At 43.7% G+C, this 25,715-nt stretch overlaps 1 protein-coding gene across 2 annotated transcripts in view; it reads right to left on the reverse strand.

The window, feature by feature from the left end:
- The window catches only part of b4galt6 (UDP-Gal:betaGlcNAc beta 1,4- galactosyltransferase, polypeptide 6), a 74,481-nt gene extending 53,011 nt beyond the window's left edge, over nucleotides 1-21,470 (reverse strand). Inside the window, exon 1 of one of the 2 annotated variants that reach the window (XM_041190561.1) lies at nucleotides 21,314-21,470. In XM_041190561.1, coding sequence (XP_041046495.1) covers nucleotides 21,314-21,422 — 109 coding nt within the window. In that variant the 5' untranslated portion in view covers nucleotides 21,423-21,470. Of the gene's footprint in view, nucleotides 1-21,041; nucleotides 21,105-21,313 lie in introns of those variants that run through there. The other variant, XM_041190563.1, reaches the window with a different exon arrangement.
- Nucleotides 21,471-25,715: the final 4,245 nt, after the last annotated feature.

Here is a 25,715-nt window from a genome sequence, read left to right on the forward strand (position 1 = left end):
ACTAATTTTAATCCCACTTTCTAGCACTTGGTCCATAGTCTTGCAAGTTACAGCACTTCAGATACAGATCCAGGTACCTTTTAAATGAGTGGAGCATTCCAACCTCAACCACCAACTTAGGCAGTGAATCCCAGATGCCCATCACCCTCTGGGTGAAAAAGTTTTTTCTCACGTCCCCTCTAATCGTTCTACCAATCACCTTAAATTAATGCTCCCTGGTAATCGACCCCTCCGCTAGGGGAAACAAATCTTTCCTGTCTCCCTATCTAGGCCCCTCAATTTTATACACCTCAATTAGGTCACCCTTTAGCCTCCTCGGTTCTAAGAAAAACAACCCTAGTCTATCCAATCCCTCCTCATAACTGCAATTTTCAAGCCCTGGCAACATTCTTGTAATTCTCCTCTGCACTCTGTCCAGAGCAATTATGCAGTTCCTGTAAGTTTTTAAAGGGAAATAGATAAATTCTGAAAAAATTAAAATAGACAAGAATGGGAGTCACAAATACAATGATCTATATTGGTCTATTAGCTATAAAATTGTATGAGATTAACAAATCTGTTGAAATAACAAATGTCATCTTCATTTGTAAAAATCCTAAGTATAAAAGTGCTTGAAATTAATCAAATACATAATTTTTAATGTTTAAAATAAACACCATGAAAAAAAGCTCAAGAAAATCTTATAACTCCAACACCTTCAGATACATTTTATCACTCCTCGTCACCTCCCCAATATTAAACACAGATGGGGACCACATCCATCTCTAATATTTCTCTCCTTTGTTAGTTCCAGGTGATTGCATGTTTCCATTTAACAAATTTATATATAGGCAAAGCATTTCCAGAAATGCTTATATCTCACATCGCCAATATATCACCTCCTCTAGGGTCCCTAAAGAATCTATCTTTAGATCTCTCCTAATTCGTATTTACATACCACACATTGGCAAGAGGCAGAATGTGAGATTCCGCGTGCGGGGAAGCAGTGCCGTAGTGGTATTGTCACTGGACTGGTAATCCAGAAACCCAGGGGTAATGCTCTGGGGACTTGGGTTCAAATCCCACCATGGCAGATGGTGGAATTTAAATCCAATAAAAATCTAGAATTAAAAGTCTAATGATGGCCCTGAAACCATTGCTAATTGTCACAAAAACCCATCTGGTTCACTAATGTCCATTAGGGGAGGAAATCTGCCGACCTTACTGGTCTAGCCGACATGTGACTCCAGACCCACCGCAATGTGGTTGACTCTTAAATGCCCTCTGAACAAGGGCAATTGGGCATGGGCAATCAGTGCTGCCCACATCCCATGAATACATAAGAAAAAAAAGGTGCTGCTAGGGGAGGAGTTGCAGTATTTTGACCCAATGACAGTGAAGGAACGGCGATATATTTCCAAGTCATGATGATGAGTGACTTGGAGGGGAACTTCCAGGTCCTGGCTTTCTCATCTATCTGCTGGCCCTTTTCCTTCTAGATGGCAATGGTCATGGGTTGGGAAGGTGCTGTCTAAGGAGCCTTGGTGAATTCCTGCAGTACATCTTGAAGATGGTACACACTGCAGCTATTGTGCGTCGGTGGTGGAGGGAGCGGATGTTCGTGGATGTATAGCCAATCAAGTGAGCTGCTTTGTCCTGGATGGTGTCAAACTTCTTGAGTGTTGTGCCAGCTGCACTCATCCAGGCAAGTGGGGAGTATTCCATCACACTCCTGAATTGTGCCTTGTTGATGTTGGACAGACTTTGGGAAGTTAGGAGGCGCGTTACCCGTCACAGTATTCCTAGCCTCCGACATGCTCTTGTAGCCACAGTATTTATATGGCTAGTCCCGTTCAGTTTCTGGTCAATGGTAATCCCCCACTATCAACATCCTGGGGGTTGAGTGATGGTAATGCCATTGAATGACAAGGGGTGATGGTTAAACTCTCTCTTCTTGGAGATGGTCATTGCTTGGCACTTATGTGGCACGAATGTTACCTGCCACTTTGTGGCCCAAACCTGGACATTGTCCAGGTCTCGCTGCATTTCTACTGTATCTGAGGAGTCACAAATGGTGAACGTTGTGCAATCAACAGCCAGTATCCCCACTTCTGACCTTATGATGGAAGGAGAGTCATTGATGAAGCAGCTGAAGATGGCTAGGCCGAGGACACTCCTGCAGTGATGTCCTGGGGCTGAGATGACAGACCTCCAAGAAACAAAACCATCTTCCTTTGCGCTATGTGTGACTAACCAGGGGAGAGCTTTCCCCCTGATTCTATTGCCTCCAGCCAGGCAGATGCCAGTGTTGTAGCTGTACTGGAACAGCTTGGATAGGGACGGAGCAAGTTCTGGAGCATAAGTCTTCAGTACCAATACCGGAATATTGTCAGGGCCCATAGCCTTTGCACTACTCTGTGCCTTCAGCAGTTTCTTGATATCATGTGGAGTAAATTGAATTGGTATTTGTGATGCTGGGGGCCTCTGGAGGAGGCTGAGATGAATCATCCACTCTGGCTGAAGATTGTAGCAAATGCTTCAGCCTTACCTTTTGCATTGATGTGCTGGGCTCCCCATCAATGAGGATGGGGATATTTGTGGAGCCGCCCCCTCGATTCACGACTGGATGTGGCAGGACTGCAGAGCTTAGATCTGATCAATTGGTTGTGGGATCATTTAGCTCTGCCCATCACTTGCTGCTTATGCACCAGGGTTGATTCCCTGGCCTGGTGCTAATGGCAGAGTGGGGAATATGCCAGGCCATGATTACAAGTTGCAGATTGTGTTCGAGTACAATTCCGCTGCTGCTGATAGCCCACAGCGTCTCATGGGTGCCAGTCTTGAGTTGCTCGATCTGTTCGAAATCTAGTGCCACACAACATGATGGAGGGTATCCTCGATGTGAAGGCGGGACTTCATCTCCACAATGACTGTGCGGTAGTCACTCCTACCGATATGGTCATGACAGATGCATCTGTGGCAGGCAGGTTGCTGAGGATGGGGTCAAGCATGTTTTTCCCTCTCGTTGATACCCTCACCACTTGCCGCAGATCCTTTAGGACTCAGCCAGCTCATTCAGTAGTTGTGCTACCAACTCACTCTTGGTGATGGACATTGAAGTCCCCCACCCAGAGTATAGTCTGTGCCTTTGATACCTTCCGTGCTTCCTCCAAGTGGTGTTTGACATGGAGTAGCACTGATTCATCAGCTGAGGGAGAGAGGTACATGGTAATCAGTAGGAGATTTCCTTGCCCATGTGTGACCTGATGAGATCAGGAGTCAATGTTGAGGGCTCCCAGGGCAGCTCCCTCCCGAGTGTATACCACTGTGCCGCCACCTTTGCTGGGTCTATCCTGCCGGTGGGACAGGACATATGCAGGGTGGTGATGGCAGTGCCTGTGACATTATCTGTAAGATATGATTCTGTGAGGACGACTATGCCAGGCTGTTGGTTGACTAGTCTGTGAGACAGCTCTCGCAATTTTGGCACTAACCCCCAGATGTTAGTAAGGAGGGCTTTGAAGAGTTGACAGGGCTGAGTTTGCTGTTGTTTCCGGTGCCTAGGTCGGTGCCGGATGATCCTTCTGGTTTCATTCCTCTTTTGAGACTTTGTAGCAGTTTGATACACCCGAGTGGCTTGGTCGGACATTTCAGAAGGCATTCAAGACTCAACCACATTGCTATGGGTCTGGAGTCACATGTACGCCAGACCATGGAAGGATGGTAGATTTCCTTCCCTAGAGGACATCATCCAGCATTTGTCTTAACCCCTCCATTGCTTCTGTATTATCAAAACACTCATCTGACATTGCGTCTTAGATGAGTCACATCTTCTCCCAGTTCAGTATTATCCTCGTTATCATCCTAGTCCCCTACCACAAAACATAGGTCCCTTGGCACTGGCTGCATACTGCTGTCTTACTGAAGCTGGAAGAAACAGATTGCAATCTTAACAGGTGGGTTGAGAGTGACTGCTCTTGACATCAAAGCAGCATTTGACAGAGCGTGGCATCAAGCAGCCCTATCAAAACAGGAGTCAATGGGAATCAGGGGGAAAGCTCTCCACTGGTTGGAGTCATACGTAGCACAAAGGAAGATTGTTGTGGCTGTTGGAGGTCAATTATCTCAGTTCCAGGACATCACTGCAGTGGTTCTCAGAAAAGTGTCCTGGGCCCAACAATCTTCAGCCTCTTCATCAATGACCTTCCTTCCATAAGGTCAGAAGTGGGGAGGTTCACTGATGATTGTACAATGTTTAGCACTGTTCGCAATGACTGAAGCAGTCCATAAGACCATGAGATGTGGGACCCGAAGTAGGCCATTTGGCCCATCAAGTCTACTCCGCCATTCAATGAGGACAAGGCTGATCTGACAACCCTCAGCTCCACTTTCCTGCCTTTTCCCCATAACCCTTGATTCCCTGATTAAAAATTTCTCTATCTCAGCCTTGAATATACTTAATGACCCAGCCTCTACAGTCCTCTGCGGTAAAGAATTCCACTGATTGGCTAACCTCCGAGAAGAAATTCCTCCTCATCTCCTTTACTCTGAGATTATGCCCTCAGGTCCAAGACTCTCCCACACAGGAAAACAACCTCTCAGCATCTACCCTGTCAAGACCCCTAAGAAACTTATATGTTTCAATAAAGTCATCTCTCATTCTTCTAAACTCTAAAGAGTACAGGCCCAACCCACTCAACCTGTCCTCATAAAATCCCTCCATACCCGGGTTCAACCTAGTGAACATTCTCTGAACTGCCTCCAACGCCAGTGTATCTTTCCTCGGATAGGGGGAGCAAAACTGTTTGCAGTATTCTAGATGCGGTCTAACAAGTGCCTTGTATAGTTTTAGCAAGATTTGCCTATATTTATACTCCATTCCCATTGAAATAAAGGCCAACATTCCACTTGTCTTCCTTATTACCTGTTCAACTTGTATGCTAGCTTTGTGATTCATGCACGAAGACCACCAATTGTGCCGCAGCTTTCTGCAGTCTTTCTCCATTTAAATAATATTCAGCTCTTCTATTCTTCCTGCCAAAGTGCATAACCTCACATTATATTCCAATTACCAAGTTTTTGCTCACTCACTTAACCTGTCTTTCCCCCACTATGGACTCTTTATCATCCTCACCACTTGCCTTCCCACCTATTTGTGTCAACCGCAAACTTGGCAAGAGTACATTACTTCCCTCATCCAAGTCACTAATATACATTGTACATAATTGTAGCCCCAGGACTGATCCCTGTGGCATTCCACTAGTTACAGTTTGCCATCCTGAAAATGCCCCCCTTGTCCCAACTCTCTGTCTTCTATTAGTTAACCAATCCTCTATCCATACTAATATATTACCCCCAACACCATGGGCTCATCTTATTAAGTAGCCTTATGTGCAGTACCTTATCAAACACCTTTTGGAAATACAAATATATTACATCTACTGGTTCCTCTTTATCTATTCTGTTTGTTACCTCCTCAAAGAATTCTAATAAATTTGTCAGGCATGATTTCCCCTTCATGAAGCCATGCTGACTCAGCTTGATTATATTATGAATTTCTAAATGCTCTGCTATTACATCCTTTATAATAGTCTCTAACATTTTCCCAATGACAGATGTTAAGCTAACTGGCATAAAGTTACTGTTTTACCTCTCGCTTCATGTTTGAATAAGGGTTTAACGTTAACAGTTTTCCAATCCTCTTGGACTTTTTCAGAATCTAAGGATTCTTGGAAGATTACTACCAATGCATCCACTATCTCTGTAGCTACTTCCTTCTATATCAGAGGATGCAACCCATCAGATCCACGGGACTTATCGGTCTTTAGAGCCCATTTGTTTCTCTAGTACTTTTTCTCTAGTGATAGTTATTGTATTTATTTCCTCCTTACCTTTTGCCCCTTGATTATTTAGTACTTTTGGAATGCTATTAGTGCCTTCTGCCATGAAGACTGATGCAAACTATTTATTCAACTCCTCTGCCATTTCTTGCTTCCCCATTATTATTTCCCCCAGCCTCAGTCTCTAAGGAACCTATGTTCACCTTGACCTCTCTCTTTCTTTTTATATATTTAAAGAAGCTCATACTGTCCAATTTTATATTACTTGCCAGTTTATCCTCAAATTTTATTTTCTCCCTCTATTATTTTTTGCTCATCTTTTGTTGGTTTTTAAAACCTTCCCAAAACTCTGGCTTACCACTAATCTTTGTCACATTGCATGTTTTTTCTTTCAATGTGATACTATCCATAACTTCCTCGGTTAACCATGGTTGGTTTACGCCCTTCCTTGAATCCTCCTTCCTCACTGGGATATATCTTTGTCCTGAGTCATGAACTATTTTCTTAAACGTCTGCCATTGTTCATCAACCATCTTATCTGCTAAACTCCTTTCCCAGTCCAATCCAGCCAACTCTGCCCTCATTCCTTTGTAATTACCCTCATTTAAAGTTTAGCACAGTTGTTTCTGCCTGAGTTTCTCACTCTCAAACCGAATGCTAAATTCTACCATGTTATGGTCAACTGTTTCCTAGGGGATCTTTCCCTCTGAGATCATTAAAACTGCATCATTACACATTACCAGAACCAAAATAGCCGGATCCCTGGTTGGATGCACAACATATTGTTCTAGGAAACTGTCCAGGATACACTATGAATTCCTGCTCGTGGCTACCTCTGCCATTTTGATTTCCCCAAACTATAAGATGATTAAGTCACCCATGATTAATGTACTGCCTTTTTTACATGCCCTCATCATCTCCTGATTTATTCTCTGTCCTACAGTATAGTTACCGTTAGGGGGCCTATAGACTACCCTCACCAGCGTCTTCCTCCCCTTGTTATTTCTTACCTCCACTCACATGGATTCTACATCTTCCGATCCAAGGTCATTTCTGCTATCGTACTTATTCCATCTTGTACTAACAAAGATACCCCACCACCCTTTCCTTCCTGCCTGCCTGTCCTTTCAAAAATTCACATACCCCTGAATATTTAGTTCCCAGCTTTGATCTCTTTGTAACCATGTCTCCATAATGGCTATAAGATCACACCCAATAACCACTGTTTGTGCCATTAATTCATTTATTTTGTGCTGAGTACTATTTGCATTTAAGTAAAGTGCCATTAATTTTCCCTTTTTATCATTTTTTCCCCCCTTGACCCTATTTGCTGCTTTTTTTTAATGTTTGTACACTCTGTTCCTGCCTGTCACACTCTGGGTGTAATTACCCAAATCGCTGCCCTGCAATGCTGCCATATCGTTTTGCTTTGTAAGCCTATGTATCTTCACTCCAGAAACCTCCCCCAACACCCCATCCCCCCAAAACCTCTATTTAGTAAAAAGCTCCCTCTACAGCCCTAGTTATTTGATTCACCAGGATGCTGGTCCCAGCACGGTTCAAGTGAAGCATGTCCCACCAGAACAGTTCCCTTCTACCCCTACACTGATGCCAGTGCCCCATGAACTGGAACCCATTCCTCCCACAATCTTTGAAATACGCATTTAACTCCTTCACTTTATATACCCTATGCTATGGCACTGCTGATGGTAAATGCGGAGCTGTTCAAATCCCAAAGGGAAACTTGAAACAACTGCCACAGCTTCTTGTGCATTTTGTATAAATTTCAAGATGTGTCTTGAATTCAGTGTCAACAGGACCACCAAGTCTTACAGGTTTTTACAAAGTTAGATTAAGCATTTATTAATAAGAGAAATTTTAAACACATATAGAGATCTACAAATTACTATGATAGATTCATTAGAGGATTTAGAAGTTAACTCCCAGTTACACTTTCATTAAGGCAACAGTAAGACACAGATTTTAAGACGTAGGCAAAGTGAGACACAATACCCTTAACTAGTCAAATTAATTTCAATTCTTTGAAAACAGCAGCTTGAGGCATCGATGCTGAAGGCTTTTCACATATGTTATATCTTAAAAATGCCTACCCTTACACACAGCCTTCACTCCTTTATACATATTTTCCCCTATGAATGCAAATTCCCATTGTTTCACTATGTCTTTGGACTTTATATTTCTGAAAATAAAAATCTTTCATAGTACTAAGCTTTACGAGTAATCTTTGAGAAAAATAAACTTCTAAACTTCACCTGGCTAGGTGACGCATTTCACCCCTCCTTCGAAAACAATCTAGTCTGGTTTATTTAAAGATGCAAATACTCTTTTACATCTTACACTCTAAACTTCCCCAATGTTTATATCAAAGCCTTCAGACAAGCTGTCTTTAATCCAATTAAGACATGCGCATATACACACACACACCCCTATTTTACAATAAATTCCAATCACATAATGGGAATTATATCTTCCTGTCATCCTATGCCTGTTTTCCTGTGGCTCAGGTAGTAAGCCTGAGGTAATTACCTTGGGAGGTTCTACTTTTTAACTTAGATCCTAACTGTTCAAATTCTTTTAGCAGAACCTCCTTTCAGCATTGTTGGTACCAACATGGGTGACGACAACTGGGTGCCTCCCCTCCCAGTCCAAGTTCCGCTCCAGCCCTGAGAAGGTGTCCTTAACCCAGGCACTGGGCAGGCAACATAGCCTTTGGGACTCGCTGCAGTGAACAGTAACTATTCCCCCTAATTATACTGTCCCCTACCACTACTACATTCCTATTTCCACCCCCCATTTGAATGGCTCACTCTCCCTGCAGTTCCCTCATCCTCCCTGCAGTCCCCGCTCTTGTACACACAGCTTGCAAGAATCTCGTAACTGTTGGACAATTAGGGGCCTAGGCTCCTCGAACACTACCCCCAAGTTCCCATACCTGCCTCATCTACAGTCCCACCTTTCTATCCCTGATCACAGACCAAATGTGAATCTGTGGGGTGTGACCACCTCCTGGAGCAAAGTGTCCAGGTAACTACCCCCTCCCTGATGTGGCGCAATGTCTGCAGCTCAGACTCCAGCTCCTTAACTTGGATCCGAAGTTTCTTGAGCTGCAAACACTTACTACAGATGTGTTTGCTCTGGATCACCTTGGTGTCCAGCAGCTCCCACATGCTGCAGCAGCAACACATCACCCATCCTGCCACCACTATTGTATTTTGCTTAATTAATTAATTACTCTAGTATCCCTGCTGTTTACACTTGAAGGGTCCCCCACTCTTTACCTTTATTATAATTAATATTCTTTTTAAATCAGTATCGATCTCATACTTAACAAGTTATTTCTAAGAAACAGAAAAAAAGACTAGAGACCTAAACACAAACTAAAGACCTTACTTTTAAAGATTAGAAATACTCACCAACTGCATTCTCAGCGGTGACATCACGTTGTGGTTCGTGACATCACTCCGCCGCCAGTCTCACTGCAGGTAGGCCTCTCAATCTGCGCCTTTTATCCTCTCCAGCTCACCTCCCGCTCAAAATATACTATTTTGAGCCTCAGGAATAGAATAAGCCTTTATCACTTACCAGATACTCACCAATCAACCAGTTTCTTCTCCTGTAACAAAGCAAGAATCAGTTCCTGGAGACTGAAAAAGTTTTGGCAAAAGCATAAGCTCCCATCTCTCCTCTCGTTGCTTCAAACAGTAAAGCTCCCAGCTCTCCTCAGTCCATGTTGAAATGCAGCAAGACCAGGCTTTGGCTGACAAGTGGCAAGTAACAATCATGCCACACAAGTGCCAGGCAATGACCATCGCCAACAAGAGAGAATTTAACCATCGCTCCTTGATATTCAATTATATCACCATCACTGAATCCCCCACTGTCAACATCCTGGGGGTTACCATTTACCAGAAACTGAATTGGACTAGCCATATAAATACTGTGGCTACAAGAGCAGGTCACAGGCTAGGAATCATGCAGCGAATAACTCACCTCTTGACACCTCAAAGCCTGTCCACTATCTACAAGGCACAGGTTAGGAGTGTGATGGAATGCCTGGATGAGTGCAGCTCCAACAACACTCAAGAGTGACAGGACAAAGCAGTCTACCTGATTGGCACCCCATCCACAAACATTCATTCCCTCCATATGCACAGTAGCAGTAGTGTGCATCATCTACAAGATGCACTGCAACAACTCACCAAGCCTCCTTAGACAGCACCTTCCAAACCCACAACCACAACCATCTAGAAGGGAAAGGACAGCAGACCCATGGTAACAAAGCCACATGGAAATTTCCCTCCAAGCCACTCACCATCCTGACTTGGAAATATATGACAGTTACTTCACTGTCGCTGGGTCAAAATTCTGGAACTCCCTCCCCGACAGCATTGTGGTTGTTCATGCACCACAGGGACGCAACGGTTCAAGACAGCTCATCACCACCTTCTCAAGGGCAATTAAGGATGGGCAATAAATACTGGCCTAGCCAGCAATGCCCAAATTCCATGAATGAATTAGCAAAAATAATAAATACTCATGGACCCTGAGCTGGGTTTTAAAATCCATATCGCATCCATCACAAGACCACTTACACCCACCTCCAAAGTGATGCCTAGTTTCGCTTCTTGATTCTGAATCTCATACACAGAAGATTCATGTTTTTGCCATTTTGATTCCCAATTGCTAGTCTGGTCAGCTTCACATTGTCCTACTCTGGTAAACTTCAGGTTATTCTATCCTGGCGCTAAATCTTACTCATTCATTATTCCTATTCTTGCTTATCTACATTGGCTCCCAGTCCCCCCAAAAAAAGTCTAAGATCATATTAAAATCCTGTCCCTTTCCCTTATCCCTTCACCCTCCTCCAGCACAACAGATTAGCGGTCCCAACCCCTCACCACCCCTTTACCCCCTGCCCATCACAAGAACTCTCCAATTCTCTGAATCTGGCCTCTTGTGCATGACCCTCCCTTGTCTTCACCATTGGTGTCTGCACTTTCTGCCATCTAGGCCCCATGCTCTGAAATTCTGAAATTGCCACTCTAAACCCCACCAGCTCGTCAGTCTGCTTCACCTCTTAAAATCTGCCTTAAAACCAATCAACTTCAAATTATGGACACCCAACATCTGTTTCCTTGACTCAGTGACCATATTTGTCCAATTATGCCTCTAAAGCACCTTTGGATGCTTTCTGACTATAAGTTAAAATGTTACTTAAAGAAACGCAAGTTGTTGTTACTGCTGTATTACCTTCTATCTTGGTTACTCTAATGCACAATTTGCTGTCCTTTGATCCTCCATAAACTACAATTTGCCCAAATTATCCTGTCAAAGTCCAACTCAACCATCACCTCTTCCCCAGTGAAAAAACAGAAAATGCTGGACAAATTCAGCAGGTCTGACAGCATCTGTGGAGAGAGAAACAGAGTTGATGTTTCAAGGTCGTATGACCCTTCTTCAAAGCTACAGAGAAGTAGAAAAGTAATGAAATTTCCAATTTCCACCCTTCTATCACCTTCACATGGACCATCTCCGACACTTCCCTCCCCTTCCTTGACCTCTGTGTCTCCATTTCTGGTGACAGACTGTCCACCGATATGCATTACAAACCCATCGACTCCCAGCTACCTTGACTACAGCTCCTCACACCCTGCTTCCTGTAAGGACTCCATCACATTCTCTCAGTTCCTTTGCCTGTCGCATCTGTTCCAATGATGCCACTTTCCAAAACGACGCTTCTGACATGTCTTCCTTCTTCCTTAACTGAGGTTTCCCACCCAGTGTAGTTGAAAGGGCCCTCAGCCATGTCTCCACCCTCACACCTTCCTCTCCCTCCCAGAACCATGATAGGGTCTCCCCTGTCCTCACTTTTTTTTTAACCCCACCAGCCTCTGCATTCAAATGGTCATCCTCCGCTATTTTCGCCAACTCCAGTATGATAGCACCGCCAAGCACCTCCTGACCCCACCACCTCGTCAGCATTTCAGAGGGACCGTTCCCTCTGGGACACCCTGGTTCACTCCTCATCACCCCCAACATCTCATCCCCTTCCCATGGCAACTTGCCATGCAATCACAGAAGATGCAACACCTGCTCCTTTACCTCCTCCCTGTCCAAGGGCCCAAACACTCCTTTCAGGTGAAGCAGCACCTCAGTTGCACCTCCTTCAATTTAGTCTACTGCATTTGCTGCTCCCAATGCAGTCCCCTCTCCATTGGAGGGGCTAAACGCAGACTGGGTGACCATTTTGCGGAACACCTTCGGTCTGTCCACAAGCATGACCCAGACCTTCCTGATGCTTGCTGTTTCAAGACACCATCCCTCTCTCATGCCCATATTTCCATCCTTGGCCTGCCGCAATGTTCCAGTGAAGCCCAATGCAAACTGGAGGAACAGTGCCTCATCTTCCGATTAGGCACTTTACAGCCTTCCAGACTTAATATTGAGTTCAACAACTTCAGGCCATGAACTCTCTCCTCTATCTTCACCCCCTTTTTCAAAATTCATTTTTACTTCTTTATCCACATATTTTTATTCATTGTTTTATCCCATTTCTATTCCATTTTCAATCCCTTTATCTCCCCACGCCCCCCCCGCCAACTTCACAAGGGCGATCTGATACTTGTTCACATTGTTCTTTTCAGAGCCCTCAATCTGATCATGGCTTAGTTGGCAATCCAGAGACTACTGCTTTTTAATTTATCCCCTAGCTGCTCACACTCCCTTAACAAAACCTAATTTTTAGTCCTACCTATGTAGGCCAAGGCAACTAGATTCCTCCCCTTCCACTCCAGCCCCAAGGAGATGTCCTCAACCATGGTACCAGGCAAGCAACACTGCCTTCGGGACTCAAGCTCCTAGCTGCAGAAAACAACATGCATCCCCTTAACTATACTGTCCCTATTATTATATTCTTTTTTATTCCCTCTGTGCCCCTCTGTTCCATGGTTCTGAGGTCAGTTTGCTCATCCTCCACTTATCATCCTGCTCTTATCCATACAAGTTGCAAGAATCTTGTATCAGTTAGACAACTGCAATGGCCATGGCCCCTCCACTGATACCTTCTGGGTCCACATACCGGCCTCGCTCGTAATCATACTCTCCTGTCCCAAATCCCAGGTCAAATCTGAAGTACTTAAACTAAGGAGTGTGGCTGCATAGTAACCATCTTCCTTCTGGTGCAGAGTCCGGACTCCAACTCATCAACATAAGATAAAGCTGTATGTTGTCAATGTACATGTGGGAACAGTCACTGTGGTCAAGGTTTCTCTGTTGGCTTTTGAAAGCTGCCATCAGACTTCAGAGGAGGGGGTGAGGGGGGTGTCATACTGTTTGGGTAACAGTCACTGAATGTTATTTTCTCCAGAGTGGCTAAGTGATGGCCAGAGGCCTTCCAGCTTGAAAGCAGACTGTAGTGGCAGTTAAGTTAGGGAAAGGGTGCTTCAAAATGGATGTACCATTTCTCCAATTTCAAATTTAAAAAATGGCTTTTGCAGCCATGGATGTGGGGGCAAAGTGCCTCTGCAGAGGGCTGCTGCTACATCCAGGCAAGCAGAGAGGGCCTCTAAACCTGCCTGGAGTTCTGCCCCCGTGTCCCCCTGCCCACCCCAACTCACCAGGAGGCTACATCCAGGAAGCTAAAACATCCCCTATTACCTCCGGGAACTTGGAGGTCAGTTCCATTAACAGGCCATTAATTGGGAAAACCGGTTACCTCCTGTTTAAAGGAGCGTAATCGTGTCACATCACCCACATCCCACTCCTGGAAAAATGACCTGGTACGCGATGGAGTTGGGAAACTGGAACGCAGGCTGGCAGCGCAAAATTCCCCATCTGCCTCTGCCCCGGACCCAGTGTGTTTTTGGATGATCTTGCCATGGAGCACCACGTAGATGAGAAATAAGAATAGATTGTTGGGTGGCACCAGATTTAACAACCAGGGAGCAAGAAGAGAAGCCAGAACAGGTTTCTGACTATGATTAGATAGAAATGGAATCAGGCTAGTGCAGTCCTACTCTGCTGGATAATGGTGGAGACTCCGAAAGAGGATGGTGTGACAAGTCAGGGAGGATGAGGAGGAATAGTTTTGAAAGGCAGCCGGACATTGAAGGAATTTGGAGAAAAAAGAGGTTGGAGAAGGAGTGGTAGTTTGCAAGGACAAAGGGGCAAGGTTTGGTTTCTTTAAGGAATGGATGATGACAGGAAATTTGAAAGAAAGACACACAACTGAAGAGAGACAACCATTAAGGGCCAGGAAGGGATGTTGGGTGGTCAGTTGTTCAGTGGGAAGAGAGTCAAAGCAGCAGCAGATAGGTTTCATTGACAAGGTGAGTGCAGAGAGGGAACAAGGGGAGATAGGAGAGAAATTAGGATGATGCATGTTCAGGCCTAGGTGAAGGGAGAGTCTTAGAGGAAGGTCAGCCTTGTGAGCTAGAAAATAAAAAGCGGAGAAGTCAGGTGTGACCTCGTAGAGATTTTCAAAGTTATGAAGGACTATGATAGATCTTTTCTGCTGAGCAATGACAGAAATGAGAGGGTACAAATTAAAGGGGAATGTTAGAAATGTTTTTGCAGAGGGAATGATTAAACTTCCAAATTATCTGGTAAAGATAAAGGAATTATATAGTTGTTTGAAAAATAGGAAAATTAAAAGGATGTCTAGGAAGCAAGCAAAAGAGTGAGATTAAAGTAGATGATTATATTAAATTATATCTGTTGTATCTGCGAGTTTCCAGTGAGTAAATTTGCTACCGTACGGATTGACCGGCCATGTGCAGAGCTGGGGTGGCTGGGGGGGGGGGGGGGGGGGGGGTGCGGTAAAGAAGATCAATTCCATCCTAATCACATAGTATATATCATTGCCACCAATAATTACAGCAGTATTGAAACTGTTGTGATAGCACAGAAGCCAGATTGAGGGTATTGACAACTGCCAACATAAGAAGTGAAAGAAGTTGAGTGCAAATAACACACTTCAGAAACTTGGAACCGCACATTGGAGGTGAAGTGAGAGTTAAAAGCTGGAGGAAAGGTAAAGGATGGACTTGCAAAATGTCCAGCATTTTTGGTACAATGTCAGAGGGCAGTGAATTCTTAATGATATTGATAAACACTGGGCCAAGGAGTGGTAGAAATAGGAACCGATTCTGGAAGTGGCTGGGTGGGGTGTGGGTGGGTGGTGGGAGTGGAGATTCCTTTATCCTTTTATGGGATGTGGGCATCATTGGTCAGGCCAGAATGTATTGCCTACCCCTAATTGCCCTTGAACTGAGTGGTGTGCTAGGCCATTTCAGAGGGCAGTTAAGAGTCAACCACATTACCTATATTTGTCTGCAGTGCTGCTGGTCTGGAATCACATGTAGGCAGCTGGCAGATTTCCCTAAAGTACATTAGTGAATCAGATGGGTTTTCACGAACTCTCATTGATGATAGTTTCATGGTCACTATTACCAAAACCAGGTTTCAATTCCACCAGCTCCTGTGGGATTTGAACCCAAGTCCCCAGGGCATCAACCCGGGCCTCAGGATTACTAGTTCAATGACATTAGCACACCGCCACTTTCTCCCCCCTCAGGTTAAGGTAATGGATCTTAAGGAGTGTGGTGAGTGCCGGAGTGGGGTGTGGGGGTGGAGAGGGCCGCAAGAAAATATCTGGAGGAGAAAGCTGGGATAGCAGACAGTAGAGCAAGGGAAACATGTGGCTGCTTGTATTAGTTTTGGAAATGAAGAAATCCATGTGCTCTTTATACTTAATATAAAATGTAACGATGGCAGAATTTTGGAAGTGGGATGCTGAAGGAAGCTGTTTATGTTGGAATGGGGAGAACGTGAAGAGGATGGTTTTCTTACTTTCCGAGATAACACTGGAATAGGAGCTGGTTTCAGTAGACGAGAAACATTACATCAGTACTGAAAACACAGCTGGATGGACATATTGCAGAAAGGAAAATTAAAATCACAAGTCTCCTTTACCCATAAAATTCAGAGGCAAGCTGGGTTAATAGGGGAGTTTGCCAATTTTCATAATTAAAATACGGGTTAATTCACACAATGGTTGCAGCGCAGGAAGCTATTCGGCCCATCGTGTCTGTACCAGCTCTCGGAATGAGCAACTCACCTAGTACCATTCCCCTGCCTTTGTCCCAATAACACTGCACATTCTTCCTTTTCAGATAATAGTCTAATTCCCTTTTGAATGCTTCAATTGAATCATTCATGAGTGAGAACAGTTTCTTTCTGTCTATTCTGTCCGGACCCCTCATGATTTTGAATACCTCTTTCAAATCTCCTCTCAACCCTCTTTTCTCATTGGAAAACAGTCCTAACTTCTCTAATCTAGCTTCATAACTGAAGCTCCTCCTTGCTGGAACCATTTTTATGAATCTTTTCTGCACCCACTGTAAGGCCTTCATGTCCTTCCTGAAGTGCAGCATCCAGAACTAGATATAATGCTCTAACTGTGGCCGAAATATTGACTTATACATATTCAACATAACCTCCTTGCTCTTGTACCCTTTACCCCTGTTAATAAAGCCTAGGATACTGTATGCTTTATTAACTGCTCTCTCAACCTGTCCTGCCACCTTCAATGATTTATGCACATATGTACCCAGATCCCTCTGCTCCTCCTTCCCATTTAGAGTTGTACCCTTTATTTTACATTGTCTCTCCATGTTCTTCCTAACAAAATGATTCACCCCACACTTCTCTGTACTGAACTTCATCTGCTACCTGTCTGCCCATTCCACCAACTTGTCTATGTCCTTTTGAAGTTCTGCACTATCCTTCTCACAATTCACAAGTTTATCATCTGCAAACTTTGAAATGGAAGCCCATACGCCAAGGCCTAGGTCATTAATATATGTCAGCAAAAGCAAGGATCCCAACACTGACCCCTGCAGAACTCCCACAACAAACCTTCCTCCAGCAGGAAAAACATCCATTAGCCACTACTTTTTCGTTTCTTGTCTCAGCCAATTCTGTATCCATCTTGCTACCGTTCCTTTTATTCCATGAGCTATAACTTTGCTCACAAGTCTGATTTGTGGCACTATATCAAACACCTTTGTACACCACAGCAACAATACTATTCGCATCAACCCTCTCTGCTACCTCCTCAAAAAACTCAGCAAGTTAGTTAAACATGATTTACCCTTAAGAAATCCATGCTGACTTTCCTCAATTAACCCACATTTGTCCATGTGTCTATTATTTTTATCCCGAGTTATTGTCTCCGGAAGTTTCCCCACCATTGAAGTTAAAGTGACTGGCTTTTAATTATTGGGCTTATCTTTACGCCCTTTTTTGAACAAGGGTGTAAAGTTTGCAATTCTGCAATCCTTTTGGTCCATACCTGAGCCTAAGGAAGACTGAAAAATTATGGCCAGTGTCTCCACAATTTCCACTCTCACTTCCCTTCTTAGTATCTGTGGATGCATCCCATTCTGGGCTGAACATGCAGAAACCACATTTTCAAAGGATATATATGATTTTAACAGCTCTCAAATTATTGAAAACGTATTCCAGAAATAATAAGCTTTCAGCAGTTTAAAATAAAGAACTAGCTTCAAAACAGCAAAACATGTATAGGCTCCATGGGCCTCCCCTGGTAAATGTGGAGAAGAAGCAACATAAAAAGTGGGATTATTGGCAATGAAACAAATGTATCCAGCAAAAGGAATCAGGGAGGTACTGGGATACAGTCAGCAGTATCTAAATAGAAACAAATTATTTTGTATGCTTGTACAAGTTGTTAGTGTGGTATATTTGAAACACTGTGATCTTGAATACTTTAATTTCAAAAGAACATTGATGTACAATGTGGCAGTTTGAAGAACAGCCATAAATTCAAGTTCCTGAGCTGTATTTCAAGACAGCCACACCAGAATTTAAGCAAAATGAAGTCTCGTAACCTAAAATTAAAGTAGAAAATGCTGGACCAACACAATGAGTCAGTCAGCACTTGAAATAGAAATCATGACGAGACCTTTCAAAATATCTAAATGAGTCATTGAAAATATTAAAATTTCACAGAGGTGAACTTATTTCAACTGGATGAGTAATTCAAATGGCAGTGGCTTAGTTTAACAAGATACATGAATAACACTGATCAGAATACATAGGTTATTTAAGTTAAACTGCGAACACACTGTTAGAAACTACAAGCATATAACTAACCAGTCTCGACTGAGCTGTAAGATGTACTGCTACATCAGCAGTTTTGTTTAACTTGATGGGTCAGGGAGTTATCTTTTTTGGAAATTTGGTTAATAGCCTCTTTCAAAGAAATTAAATTATTGATTATAATCTAAAACAATGAAACTGTTGGAAACTGGCACAATCAACTTTTTCCTCCATTTTCCACATATTTGTTTGTTACAACAACTAGAAACCAAAGAAAAGAACTTGCACTTATTGTACAGGATTGTGTAGGATATACTGCACAAAAACAGGCCATTTGGTGCAACTTGTTCATCTCCACTCAAGCTTCCTCCCATCTTTTCTCATCTAAATCAACTATTGTAACCCTCTCTTCCCATCTCCCATATGCTCATCCAAATTTCCTTTAAAATATATCTATTTCATTTACTTCAACTGCTCCCGTCACAGTGAGTTCCACTTTCTCACCACCTTCTGGGTAAAGAAGTTCCTTCTGAATTCCCAAATGGATTTCTTGATGATTATCTTATATTGATGGTCTCTAGTTTTGCTGTATTCACTATATCAAAACCTTTCATCATTTTAAAGACCTCTATTAGGTCACCACTCAGCCTTCTTTTTCTCCCCCAAGACAGAACAGACTCAACTTGTCAATCCCTTCCTGATATAAAATCCTCATATTCCTGGTATCAACCTTGTAAAATTTCTCCGCACCCTCCCCATTGCCTCTATATCCTTTTTATGCAGCACCTTCCATAAGTTCAGGATGTCCCAAAGCATCTTACAACCAATGATGTACATTTGAAGTGTAGTCATTGTTGTAGAAAAACACAACAGCCAATTAATGCACAGCAAGATTCCACAAACAGCAATGACCAATCTGTTTTTAATGATTGTTGAGGGATAAATGTTGGCCTGGACACTGGGGAGGAGAAGTCCACTTGTTCTTCTTAGTAATGCCACATCAACATAAGAGGGCAGACAGTGTAATGCCTCATCCAAAAGATGTAATATCCGAGTACTTCCTCAGTATTGCACTGAAGTGTCTGCCTAGAATTGCAAATGTTATATCCTTGTTCAAAATAAAAAGGCAGTAAGGATAAGCCCAGCAACTAGGGATCAGTCAGTTTAATCTCGGTCATGGGAAAGCTATTAGAAACTATAATATGGGACTAAATTAATAATCCTTTAGACAAAAGCATATTAATTAATGGAAGCTAGCATGGATTTGTTAAGGACAAATTGTGTTTAACTAACTTGCCTGAATTTTTTGATGAGGTAACAGAGGGTTGATGAAGGCAATGCTGTTGATGTGGGGCACATGGACTTCCAAAAGACATTTGATAAAATGCCATATAACAGGTTCATGGAATAGAAGGGACAATATAGCAAAATGGATAAGAAATTGGCTGAATGACAAGAAAGTAGAGGTGAAAGTTTGCTTTTCGGGTTGGAGGAAGCTTTACAGTGGCGTGACAGCCAGGGGTCGGTGTTAGGACCCATGCCCTTCCTGATATATATTAGTGATTTAGACTTTGGTGTGCAGGGCACAATTTCAAAATTTGCAGATGACACGAAACCTGGAAGTATCGTGTACTGTGAAGGGGAGCAGGTTCGAGATGCCAAATGGCCTACTTCTGCACCCATTTCTTTTCATGATATACTTCAAGAGAACATAGGCTGTTGGAATGGGGAGACATGTGGCATTTGAAATTTAATGCAGAGAAGTGCTAAGTGATTTATTTTGATAGGAAGAATGAGGAGAGACATTATAAAAAAAGGGTACAATTCTAAACAGGGTGCAGGAGCAGAAGGACCAGGGTATACAATGACTTGTGCACTTAAAAGTGGCGGGACAGGTTGAGAAAGTGGTTGAGACATATGGGATCCAGGGCTTCATCAATAGAGGCACAGAGTACAAAAGCAAGGAAACTATGGTGAACCACTGGTTCAGCCTCGGCTAGAGTATTGTATCTAATTCTGAGCACCACGTTAGGACGGTTGTGAAGATTTTGGATAGGGTGCAAAAAAGAATTACGAGGATGGTTCCACAGATGTGGGACTTCAGTTATGTGGGAAGACTGGAGAGCTTGGGCTGTTCTCTTGAGAGAAGGTTTGACAGAGGTGTTCAAAATCATGAAGGGTCTGAACAGGATAGGAAGAAACTGTTTCCATTAGCAGCAAGGACAGGGAGGGAGGCAGTCGAGAAATGCAGGACACTGACTTAAGGTTCTTCAGGTCTTTGGTTCTTCAGCCAATATGAGGACAAACTTTTTTTTTAAAAAAGCACATGGAAAGCACTGCCCAAGAGTGTGATGGAGGCAGTTTCAATTGTGGCTTTCAAAAGGGCAGTGGCCAATTATGTGAAGAGAAAAGAATTGCAGAGCTACGGGGGAGTGGAATTAGCCGAGTTGCCCTTGCAGAGAACTGACATGACTATCATGGGTCAAAAGGCCTCCTTCTGTGCTATAACCATTCTACAATTCTAGATCACAAAAGGTTTATATACTGCAGTATTTGTGCACATTTCAGAAATGTCATTTTGTAATGAATCAGCCCCGTTTGCAATGCCAGCTGAAAGCACTGTTGGCTGTTGTGAAGCATCTTGGAGAATGCTAATCATTCAGTGCAGCACAAACCCTGCAGATAGCGTGCAGCTAGGAATTATAGGAAAACACAACAGCCACCACACAGAAACTGGTCTTGCATGACCTTTCAATAAATTCAATATGCTTTACCATGTCCTTCATTGCACAACACCACTTGACATTTCTCCCAACAGACTAATAAGAACTAAACAGCAGCAAAAGCCGGAGCCAAACACTGCTGGGCCAATTCATAAATAGCTATTTACATGGGATCTCAGCTCCAGATCCAGAACCATCAAGGATCACCACATTTTCAGCGGAGCACCAGACTCATTTCACTTCACGGCTGCTGGACGGGTACAAATGAAATCAAATGTAGTACAGTACAACACTTAGCAACATTACAAATACCTGCTGAGTTTTTCCAGGTAATTCTGTTTTTGTTTTACAATACCTGTGTCATGTGTTTTATGCCCAGTGATACGAATCGGACAACAGAACCCACAACTGCGAGGGCCCTCAGTGAAAATGGGGAATCGGTTAGCAAAAGACCCTAACAAGCATGCAGCCAAGAGCTCAGGGTCAACCACCACTGGCGCGATTGCCTTCTGCCTCACTCAGCTCTGACCATATGTATTTTTTTTTCTCTCTCTCTCTCTCTTTTCCAGAACTACAAACAGGACCGCTTCGCACTGACGGTTTAAACGCCTGGGCTCCATTTCTTACCTATTCCAGGTGCCGCATAGATGAAGTACAGGCATGATGTGGACAGGGAGAAGAAGAAGATGAAGGCGAAGAAGGAACGGTTGGAAACACGCAGGACTTTCTTCAACATCCTGATGATTAATTTTAATGGGGGAAGGTGGAGGTGGAGGTGGAGGTGGGGGGGGGGGGGGATGGGGAGATGGGGAAGGAGGGAAGAGAGGAAGAAAACAATATAAAAAGGAAATTGCCACCCACCAACCTTCCCCCCACCTACCCCCCCCCCCACCCCACCCCACCCCACCACCCCTCAAGAGAATTGGGCTCTTTTCAAATCCAAGAGAGCGACATGCACCATTCAATAAAAGTGGTGGGTCGAATGAGGGAAGAGTTAAAAATGCAGAAAATGTGGCTCTGCAAGAGGCAGCAGCAATAGCAGCATCTTCATCCTGCTTTGCTTTGCTTTGCCCTCCCCTCCTCTCCTCTCCTCTCTCGGTCTCCCTCCCTCCCTCGCTGCTTCAAGCCAGTCAGGCAAATGGAGGTCGGTCGGTCGGTCCTGGCTGGGGAAGGAGGAGAGGCGAAGGCGGAATCTTGGAGATCTCCCAAATTCAAAACCGTTTTCTTTTTTTTTATATATATATATAAATAAATAAATATATATATATATATATATAAAATGAACGACCCCTCAAAGGATAAAGTCCCGGGAAAGCTTCCTCTTCTTCCTCCTCCTCCTTTTTGCTCCCTCTCTGTCCGCCTGTGAGGTTTCGGAGGGGAGGGGATGGGGGAAGGAAGGAAGGAAGGAGAGAGAGAGAGAGAGGGAGGGAGGGAGGGAGGGGAAGGCGAGGAAATGGTTAAAGGGGGATGTTCGGTGGGTGTGTTTAGCTGGTGGGGGATGGGAAGGGGGAGGTGGTGATGAGAGAGAGAGAGAAAGAGAGACAGAGGGAAGTTTGGGGGGGTGGGTGGGGGGAGTCGGAAGCCGGTCGCCATGGAGATCTGATGAGCCAATGATCTCACAGAGCAGGCTCGAGTCCTCCCCCCTCCCCCTCCCCACCCACCCACCCACCCACGCACGCACGCACGCACGCACGCAAGCCTTTCCCTTTTTTCCCCCCGCCGCGCGCTGACGTCGAATCCGTTTGTTTCGGTTTGTTTTGAATGGAACAGCGCGAGGAGGAGGGTGGTGGAAGCGGGGTTGGTCTACGCGCTGAACGCGGTGACGTCCGGTAGGTCCCGCCTACTGGACGCGTGACGTGAGCTGCTGCGCCCCGAACGCGATGACGTCCAAAGGTCCCCCCCCCCGTCCCACCCTGGCCCCCACCTCGTTGAAGAGTCACGCGGACTCGGAAAAGTTAACCGTATTCCTCTCCGCAAATGCTGTCAGACCTGCTGAGTTTTTCCCCCAGGTATTTTTATTTTTGTTTTTGCTTTGGATTTCCAGCACCCGCAGTTTTTTTTTTAAATTTTTTTTGTCCAAAGGGCCTGCCAACTGAACGTGGTGACGTCAGCCCCCCCAGGTGGCCTCGCGTGCTCACGTCGTAAATTGGTCCATTGGCGGTTGGCGATAGTCGTCGTCGTTGTCGTCGTCCAGTGGTGGGGGTTACTTAGTCATTTCGATAATAGTTGTCATTTGCTTGGAAATGAAAACCCTTACTATTTTTCATTGAGATCAGTGATCATTTTTTTCCTACGTGTGCAGTTTTTGAGATAATATTTTTGTTGCATCAGCCCATCAGCTTCTAATGCTGTGTATGCTCACTGCTATTTATTTCCAGCGAGTCCATTGGAGGCAGATAAGGACTCATGGCAAACGGTCTTTTTATTAGAAAAAAACAGTCTACAGTGTCTATTTAAGAGTCTTCAACGAACTACAGCAAAAAAAGAGCTCATAACCAAAACTCCAGCAACATCTCCCGATTAAAGCAGGATGATTTCACCAGCAGCAGGAAAGAAGTGAGTGGAGGATAAGCGGAAATTCTGGTACTTATAATCAATTCTGGTCACCGACAGCAGGGTGGTTGGTCTGCAGACGCAGTTAACTTGGGGGCCTCACACAATCATCCCCATTGGCATCAAGAGCAACGGTGCCATGACATGCGGCTACCCTATTCTGCCTTGCGATTACTCCTCCTTGTAGTGAGTTCCACATTATCACCACCCCCAGATAAAGAAGGCTCGCCTGCATTCCTTGTCACATCCTTACATTTGTGGCCTCCAGTTGTGGGCTCAAAAATCGACAAAATTAATAGCGTTATTGTGAATTAACTTACTGTAAGAGTGTTGTCTAAAGGGGCAGAAGGTTGCGGGTTCAGAGCCCACTCCAGAGACTTGAGCGCAAAATGGGAGACAGGCGTTCCCAGTATCGAGAGAGTGCTGCATTGTCACTGGCGTCGTCTTTCACTAAACTCTGAAGGCTCTTCAACCACCAAGAATATAAAGTTACTAAACCGTAGCTCCATCTGGCCTCTTAAGAACATAAAGGAACCCAGCATTGTTCAGTAAAGTCCTGGCCAATATCTATCCAACAGTCAACATCACTTAAAAACAGCAGAGCAAGTGTATTTCTTTGTTTGTGGAACCTTGCTGTGTGCAAATGGTCTGCCATGTTTCCTACATTACAACCATGACTTAAGTGGGATGTGTGATGTGTCATGCTACGTAACTGCAAGATCTTTTATTTCTGATGTGGCTTTACTAACGTGAAAGGTTAATGTTTTCCAATAATATAGGTACTAATAGTTAGTTTTCCATGGTGTTGAATATGGGGAGTCATATTCTGGAGCACACAACACAGATGTGTCAAAAATCACAGAGCTCACAGAATTGTTACAATGCAGAAGGAAGCCATTTGGCCCATCTTGTCTGCATCAGCTCTCCAAACAAACAACTCACCTAGCATAAAAGCAAAATACTGTGGATGCTGGAAATCTGAAACAAAAACAGAAAATGCTGGAAAAACTCAACAGCTCAGCAGTATCTGTGGAGAAAGAAACCGAGTTAACGTTTCAAGTACGTATGACCCTTCTTCAGAACAGATCTCATCTAGTTTCATTTCCCCACCTTCTCAGCATAGCCCTGCACGTTCTTCCTTTTCAGATAACAGTCTAATTCCCTTCTGAATGCTTCAGTTGAGCCTGCCTCCACCACAGGCAGTGCATTCCAAACCCCAGCCGCCTGCTGCATTTAAAAAGTTTCCCCTCAGTTTTGCTTCTTTTATTAATTAGTTTAAATCCATGCCCTCTCATTCTCGATCTTTTCACGAGTGGGAACAGTTTTTTCCCCGTCTAGTCTGTCCAGACCCCTCATGAATTTGAATACCTTTATCAAATCTCCTCTCAGGCTTATTATGACACGGCTGATGGTAAAGGCTGAGCTGTTCAAATCCCAGAGGGAAAATTGAAACAACTGTCATAATCAATTTTTACAATTTTTATGTTTCAAGATGCAGGCTTTGAATTCAGTAATAAGACCATTGAGACACAAGAGGTTTTTATAAAACTAAATTAAACATTAATTAAAAGGTTGTAAGCACATACATATGTCTACAAATTACCACTATGATAACTTCTAATAATCCCCGAATTAATCTGACTCCCAGTTACACCCCCGTTACTGCAGCAGTAAAACTCATAGATTTAAACAGACCCCTGGCAAAGCACACTCTGGACAGTCACACTCAAAATGAGTTTCTTTCAGCTCTGGGTCATTGCAGACAGTGGCTTGAGGCTTACCAGCTGGAGACTTTAGATCTTAGAATCCCTCTTCTTTTACCAACAACCTTCTCTTCCTTTATACATATTTTCCTCTTTGAATGCAAATTTTCATTGTATCACTAGGTTTTTTGAACTTTACCTCTTCTATTAATAAAACCCTTTCATAACACCAATTTTATTAGTAACCCTTGGGAAAGTTAAATACTGTTTCTGAGCTTCACCTGGTTAGGTGTAATATTTCACTCCCTCTCTTTGAATCCAAGCTACACTAGTTTGTTTAAAGAAAAAATGCAAATTTCCCCCACGATACCTAATTAACATCTCAAACCTATTTCTCTTCTATACATCAAAGCCTCTAGACCAGCTGGCTTTAATCCAATTAAGACACACACACATACATAGACACAGACACCATTGAACTCTGTTTAAAAATAATTTCCAATAACATTATAGACATATTTTCTCAAAGGAAAACAGTTCTAACTTCTCCAATCTATCTTCATAACTACTACCTAATTTCTGGAACCATTCTCAGAAATCTTTCTGTAACCTCGTGAAAGTGCTGTACCCAGAACTACATGCAATACTCCAGCTGAGGCCGAACTAGTGACTTACACAAATTCAACATAACCTTCTTGCTCTTGTACTCAATGCCCTATTAATAAAGCCTGTATACTGATAATTCCTCTCTCAACCTGACCTGCCATCTTCAT

The sequence above is a fragment of the Carcharodon carcharias genome, chromosome 6, assembly GCF_017639515.1.
Source record: "Carcharodon carcharias isolate sCarCar2 chromosome 6, sCarCar2.pri, whole genome shotgun sequence".
NCBI classification, from domain to species: Eukaryota; Metazoa; Chordata; class Chondrichthyes; order Lamniformes; family Lamnidae; genus Carcharodon; species Carcharodon carcharias.